Genomic DNA, 7,851 nt, shown 5'->3' with positions numbered 1-7,851 from the left:
TCTGAGGCAAGAAAAGAACTTACTTGGGAGATATTCCTCACCCAAATTCACAATCATTTGTTTTAGAAGTCAGTAACTTGGGGCGCAAGTTATCCACTCTAAAAAGAAGTTTGCTAGAATTTACATTGCTAGCAGTGGCACGCTCACATACACCAAAGAAAGCTGACTTGTCGACCAAACAAATGGTCTCCAAGCCAGTGGGGAACTTCGCCCTTCCACCTCAGGGGTAGACACGAAAACGGGTGAACAATTTGGCACACCCGGTGGGACTTCTCAGTATACATACTCTGACAGAAGCATTCACAGATTTACAAATACCGGAAGATCTAGCCAGAACCCATGCCAGATATGGAGAAAAACAAGATGGTTCTCAGGGAAGGCCTCGAGTCAGAAGAAAGCGATGCTAGGCAATCTGCCCACGGCAGTACAGGAAGTAGACGTTCCAGGACTGGCTCCAAAAGGATGAATCAAATACAGGAGTCAGTACTCCGACAAGAAATCACGGTACAAAGGAGCCAGGACACTCTCAATAACATGATAGCCATGATGCAATGGCAGGTCAACAGACAGTTCCGGAAGGACCGAGAATCCGCCATGGCCAGAATCCCAAACCCGGATCCTGTAATCCAGCAGTTAGAGATTTCCCTTATGGCCCTCCATCGGGACTAGCATGGCCATACCAGGAAAACCCCCTAGTTGCACAGATTGTGGAGTACCAGACTACAGGGAAATTCAGGCTGGTCCGGGGGAAGGAGCCCTTCCTAATCAAGAACACGGAGCCCCAGCCCAACCAGATGACCTTGCACTAGCTCAGAACCAGCCAGAACCTCAGCCCATTCCACCTCATGTGGCCCCACATGATCAACCTTTGGCGCTTCTGCCTGAACCACCAGCAGTATTGCCATATAGACCCAGAAGGATGGACCCTAATCCATTCCCTGCACTTGCAAGAGGGAGAAGAGGCAGAGGAGGGAATACCCTTTTTGCTAATCATGACAGGAATATGCCCGAGGCAAACTGGAGGAATCACCCAGAAGTCGAAGAGCAGGAAGAGCGCAGGGAGGAAGCTCCACCCAGACCATACAGAGCAGAGCCTAGGATTGATTACGTCCAGCCAGAACAGGGACAAAATCTTCCCCCCGTCAATGCTTTGAATGACATAGGAGCATTGCAAAGAATGATCAGAGAAATCATGGAGCCCGAGGCTAGAAGAGGGGAAAGGCCTACTTACAAAAAGCCATACCCAGCCTATATCGATCAAATACCGCTGTCTCCAGGTTTCAAAGTACCAAACTTCACTTTGTTCAATGGGGAGGACCCCCATGCTTCCTCAGTAGAACATATAGGCAGGTTCTCCGTCCAATGCATAGCTATTGAGAACAACCCTCTGTTGAAATTAAGGCTTTTCGGAAATTCTCTCTCTGGACAAGCTTTTACCTAGTACACCAGCCTGCCAGCTAACTCTGTTCAAACATGGGAACTGATGGAAAATGTCTTCCATGACTACTATTACAGGATTCAGCCAGAAGTCACCATCAGTGATCTAGCTGCCCTCAAGCAAAGTGAAGATGAACCGGCCCAAGATTTCATAACCAAGGTCAGAAAGCTCAAAATGAAGTGCCGAATCCCTATGGAAGAAAGACACTTCATCCAAATGGCCCAAGCCGTCCTTAAAATCTCTCTCAGGAAGAGGTTCGACGGAATGTTGTTCGGAGATCTGGCAGAACTGGCTGATAAGGCATCCAAATATGAGGAGTTACTCAGGGAAGAACAGCAAAGGAGGAACTCCTCCAAAGGTACATACTACAAAACCCCTTCTTCTTCAGTCCACTTGATCGAAGTGGAATCATAAGAAGATGCAGAGGAATCAGAAGAGAAAGAGGTTTCGGTGGCAGAAATGGCAAAACTAAAACATCCCATTAGTTGCAAAGCCCTTACAAAGCCACCTAAAGACCAAAAGCCACCACCATTCACAGGAGGATTCGTTCCCAACAAGCCAACACAAAACAAGGTTTACTCTTTTGATTTGACCAAGGTTGATGCCTTGTTCGATGAAATGCTACTGCAGAAGGCAATAGAAACGCCTCACAGAATACCGAAGCCAGAAGAACTCAAGGGCAGACAATACTGCAGGTGGCACAACTCTTGGAACCATTCTACCAATAGTTGTGTTGTTTTCAGGGACGTAATACAAGAAGGGATAACGGCGGGAAGGTTGAAACTGGCAGAAAAACCACCATTGGTCACAACGGATCCTTTCCCTCAACCACAAGTCAATATGGTCAACTTAAATTGGCCAGAACAGAGGGAAACTGACCCAATGGCAGATGCTGGTTGCAGCAGAGGCAGAAGAATCATAAGGGAAACCAGTCAAATACCAAGAGCGACCATCTCGGCTGGGGTGGTGCTCTGCAATAGGTGCAAATGTGAAACAGAGCTAGAGGTGGTTCTAGACAGACAAAATCAGCCCACACCTAGTGTCTTTGACAGGATTGGAACCTCATCCCAAGACAAAATAAGGCAGAAGAGCTGTCTTAGGCCTACACAATACAGCGAAAGGAAGATGGAGCAACCCAGAAAGGAAATACCAGCCGGAAATGAAAAACCCTTGGCAACAATCATAGAAGGTAGATGGTATTCTGTAGGAAAAAGCGGTAGACCAACTCTGTAACTAACCAGAACTCAGAAAAGGAGAATCCAGAGGCAATACTGCACATATCTTAAGAGCCAAGATAATACGCAGGTACGTCCACAACCCAATTCTGCCAGGAAAGAAAAAAATCCTGAAACACTTCCCCAGACAGAACAGAAAGCTTGCCAGTCAAGGGAATTGCTGAAAACAGAACCGCCAGCCAGGCCTCCTATCCATCTAGCCTCGTCATCCGGCAGTCATCCCAACACCACACAGGCACCAGAGAAATCCGGGTCTACCCCGCTATAAGGAGAAGACGACTACACTGAGGAATATGAAGAAGAGCAATTGGACTACGAACCATCTGCAGATGATCAGAATGAGCCCCTTGGAGCAGCAGAGCAGGATGACTGGACGGAAGAATACGGGGAAGAATTAATGGAATTTGGTGAAGAATTGGACCCGAAAACGGAGGCTTTTGGCGCAGAATTAGAAGACCTGCTACAGGGTGATCTGGGAATTAACATGGTATTTATCCTACCAGGTAAATTCAGGGCCGCCGAGGGACAAGAAAGCACTTTGGAAGGAGATGTTTTCTCTCAGGAAAGCTTTGAGTGTAGATTGGCAGAAGCAAAGGAGCCACCAGAACCACAAGCAGACAACCTCAGGACAGGCGGAATAGCCAATAAACCAACTACAGAGCAACTTTGTTTCTCCAAACCAACCAGAGAAATGGCAAATCACCTCAGGCCTTTGTTTATAATGGCAAATCTTGGAGGTATTCCTATTTCCAAGATCATGGTAGATGGAGGTGCAGCCATTAATCTGTTACCCCACAGAATGCTGACCAAGATGGGCAGAACAGAGAAGGATTTGATTCCAACACGTTTGACCGTCACCAACTTCACTGGGGGCATCACAAAAATACATGGCATCTTAGACGTGGATGTCATAGTCGGAAGCAAAGAGTTGAAAATAGCATTCTTTGTGATAGACACTACTTCCACCACCTACAATGCACTACTTGGCAGAGATTGGATTCACCAGAGCCTTTGTGTTCCTTCCACCCTCCACCAGCAGTTAGCACTATGGAATGAAGAAGGCTGCATAGAGATTATAGAGGCCGATCCACGGCCATTCCTGCCCTCTGCCATGTGCTTTGAAGCAAGGTATTATCATGATGACCTCGGTCCTTTCACTTTCCTTGGAGTCAACCAGAACGGCCACCCCCATGGTGTCACGGCCCAAAGGCTCATTGAAGAAGGTTTAGCCAGTTCTCTAGAAGACTGGAATAGACCTTTTTGTGCTGAACTTCCAGAACTCTGATGTTTAGTCCCAATCAACTAGACAAGGATCGAGCTGCAACAATCCGATTCATCACAAAAAGATTGTTGATATACTAGGGAGAAAGGAGGCTTTTCATACAGAATCCAGCCATCATTATGGCAGAATTCACCCATGAAAGCACAAAGGAACAAGATGAGGAAGTATTAGATTTTGCACCGGCAGCACTGGATGACTCCCTGCCAGAAGTGGAGGATCCTCTACAGGAGATAAACTTAGGGACAGAAGAAGATCCAAGGCCTACTTTCATCAGCACACTTTTGAAGGAACCACTCAAGATTGAACTCATGGCACTTTTGCAGGAGTTCAGAGATTGTTTTGCCTGGCATTACCACGAGATGCCAGGATTGGACAGGCAGTTAGTGGAGCACAAGCTGCCAATTAAAGATGGCTACCTTCCAGTCAAACAGGCCAGAAGAAGAATGTCTATGGACACAGAACTAAAGGTCAAAGAAGAGATAGAAAGGCTGCTGAAGGCAGGATTCATCAGGCCAGCCGTCTATGCCGATTGGTTAGAAAATATTGTACCTGTTCTCAAAAGAAAAACAGGGGCAGTTAGAATCTGCGTGGATTACAGAAATCTGAATGAGGCATCTCCTAAAGACGAATATCCTATGTCAATGGCAGACATGCTGGTGGATGGAGCTGCTCATAACCAGATGCTATCTTTCATGGACGGCAATGCAGATTATAACCAGATTATGATGGCAGAACAAGACATCCACAAGACAGCCTTTATGTGCCCAGGACATATAGGTGCTTTCGAATATACTGTAATGCCCTTCGGTTTGAGAAATGCGGGGGCCACCTACCAAAGGGCAATGAATTCCATTTTTCATGATATGATAGGACATTCCTTGGAAGTATATACAGATGACGTGGTGATTAAATCCCCCGAGGAAGGAAACCACGTAGCAAGCCTGAGAAGGGCATTCCTAAGAATGAGGCAGCACAAACTAAAAATGAACCCCAAAAAATGTGTTTTTGGAGTCCAAGCAGGAAATTTCTTAGGATTCTTGGTCCACCAGAGAGGTATAGAGGTTGACAGAAATAAAGCAAAATCAATCATAGAAGCCCTACCACCTCGGAACAAGAAGGAACTTCAGAGTCTCCTAGGAAAAATCAATTTTTCAAGGAGATTCATATCCAATTCTGCGGGAAAAATCCAACCTTTTTCTTCCCTGTTGAGGCTGAAGCAGGAACAAACATTCAAATGGGAAGAACAGCACCAACAGGCTTTCCAGGAAATAAAGCACTATCTCTCAAATCCACCAGTTCTGTCCCCACCAAAAAGAGGCAGACCACTCAAGCTCTATGTATCTGCATCAGAAGTATCCATTGGAAGTCTGCTAGTTCAAGATAACAAAGAAGGAAAGGAACAAGCAGTATACTATCTAAGCAGAACATTAACAGAAGTGGAAAGAAGGTACTCCGCAATAGAAAGGCTTTGCCTGGCCTTGTATTTCACTGCTATAAAACTCAGGCACTACATGCTGCCACATACTATCTACATCATTGCCAAGACAGACCTAATCAAATACATGCTAACAAGACTAATGCTGAGGGGCAGAATTGGGAAATGGACTTTGGCTTTGACAGAATTCACCTTCAGGTATGTCCCCCAGAAAGCTGTCAAAGGGCAGGCTGTGGCAGACTTCTTAGCAGATCACCCAGGAGAGGAAATTGAAAACATGGATTCTTTGGACATAGCAAATGCAGATCTGCTAACTAGAGCTCATGTTTGCCTTAACAATCCAATCTATTCGATTCATCTCACGCCTTGGAAATTATATTTTGATGGATCAAAGACAGATAAGGCTTCAGGAGCCGGAATTGTTCTGGAAGAACCATTGGGGGTCAGATATTGCTATTCCTTCCAGTTAGATTTCTAGTGCACCAACAACAGGGCCGAGTATGAAGCTTTGATTATAGGGCTCGAGATGTTGGTAGAATTAGGAATCCAATCCGTGGAGATCTTGGGAGACTCCATGCTTGTCCTAAAGCAGATTGCTGGAGAATACAAGTGTCTAAATCCTTCTCTGGCTGTATATCTAGTAGCAGCTAGAAATCTGCTGACAGAATTTAGAGAAGCTACCTGGGAACACATCCCAAGGGAGGAAAACTTTGCAGCCAATGAACTGGCTCAGGTGGCATCAGGCATACAAATGCCCGAAGACTGCGTCCAAAGGATCATCAAGATAGGAAGGAAAAGTCTACCATCTGTTTTGACTAGAGGAATGGAGATAGAAGTCAATTCTGCCTTGATTACTGAAGATGATTGGAGGGAGCCTATCATGACTTACTTACGATATCCCACTCTGCCCTCTAAGAAAAGAGTCAGAATCATGGCTACAAACTACCTCATGTGGAATGAAGATTTGGTTCGAAAAAGTAAGGATGAGGTGCTATTAAGGTGCCTCGGGAAGACAGAATATATGAAAGTCATGGGAGAAACCCATGAGGGGATCTGTGGAGCTCACCAAGGGGGAAGAAAGATGTGCTGGTTAATCAGAAGGTATGGCTACTTCTGGCCAACCATGATGAAGGATTGCATCAACTATTCTAAGGGATGTGAGGCCTGTCAAAGGCAGGGCCCAATCCAGCAGGCTCCTTCGGTTCCCATGAATCCAGTGGTAAAACCATGGCCTTTTAGGGGATGGGCAATGGATCTCATTGGCAAGATCTATCCAGCCAGCAACCAGCATCATTGTTTCATTATTGTCGCCACAGACTACTTCACAAAGTGGGTAGAGGCCAAGCCAGTGAAAACCACAACATCTCAAGAAATCATCACTTTTATAGAAGAACAGATCATACAAAGATTTGGCATTCCAGAATCAATCACAACGGATAGGGGTTCTTCTTTCATATCTAGGGATATGCTAGATATGGCAGAAACATTCAAGTTCAAACTGCTTCAATCTACTCCTTACTATGCTCAAGCTAATGGACAGGCAGAATCAAGTAACAAGGTGATTATCAATATCATCAGAAAGATGCTGGAGAAGAATCCAAAGCAGTGGCATGAGAAGTTATCAAAGACTTTGTGGGCATACAGAACTTCAAAGAGAGAAGCAACTGGCATGACCCCCTATGCTCTAACCTACGGCCATGATGCAATTCTTCCCATGGAAATAGCAGTCCAGTCTCTTAGAATTGCCCACCAGCACGGTCTCATTGGGGAGGATTACTCTCAAGCCATGCTGCTGGAATTGGAAGAATTGGATGCAAGCAGGATTGACACCCTTAACAAACTCTTAGCAGGAAAACAGGCTGTGTCGAGGGCCTACAACAACAGAGTCAGAAACAAGAGTTTTGAAGAGGGAGAGATAGTCTGGAAGGCAATTCTGCCCCTTGGAGCACACATAGCTGGATATGGGAAATGGTCACCTACATGGGAAGGCCCTTTTGTAATTAACCAGATCCTCGAAATTGGGGCATACAGGTTGCAGGACCGAGATGGAGTCATTCACACTGCCCCAATCAATGGTAAATGGTTTAAGAAATTCTATCCAACCATGTGGGATTCGCAGGCTGTGCAAACAGATCCCAGGATAGAAGAGGAACAAGATTGACCCCTTTTTGTTTCTTGAAAAGAATTTTTGTTTGGATTTATTTTTGCTTTAAAGTTATTTTGTCTTTGCTTTCAAAACTGTGTTCAGTTATTGCATCAAGAGTGAATAAAAAGCAGTGAAATGCTATGAAAGCTTATATAAAAATAGCCACCTTCGCTGCAAATTATTCAAACAATAAAAAGAAGAAACTAAAATCCTAGTTTCCTAAGAGTCTCCTGCAGGTTCGCCTTCTTGACAGAAAGCTCTTTCTGGAGCAGCACCCCTTGGTGAATTGAAGCCTCTGCAATTTCCAAAGCTGGC

At 45.3% G+C, this 7,851-nt stretch overlaps 1 protein-coding gene across 1 annotated transcript; it reads left to right on the top strand.

Moving 5' to 3' along the window:
- Window positions 6,514–7,551, top strand: LOC109947316 (uncharacterized protein K02A2.6-like). Its single transcript, XM_020557257.1, has one exon. It carries the CDS (start codon window positions 6,514–6,516, stop codon window positions 7,549–7,551), a length of 1,038 nt encoding a protein of 345 aa, XP_020412846.1.

The sequence above is a fragment of the Prunus persica genome, chromosome G2, assembly GCF_000346465.2.
Source record: "Prunus persica cultivar Lovell chromosome G2, Prunus_persica_NCBIv2, whole genome shotgun sequence".
NCBI lineage: Eukaryota > Viridiplantae > Streptophyta > Magnoliopsida > Rosales > Rosaceae > Prunus > Prunus persica.
This window is presented reverse-complemented; position numbering and strand designations above follow the sequence as displayed.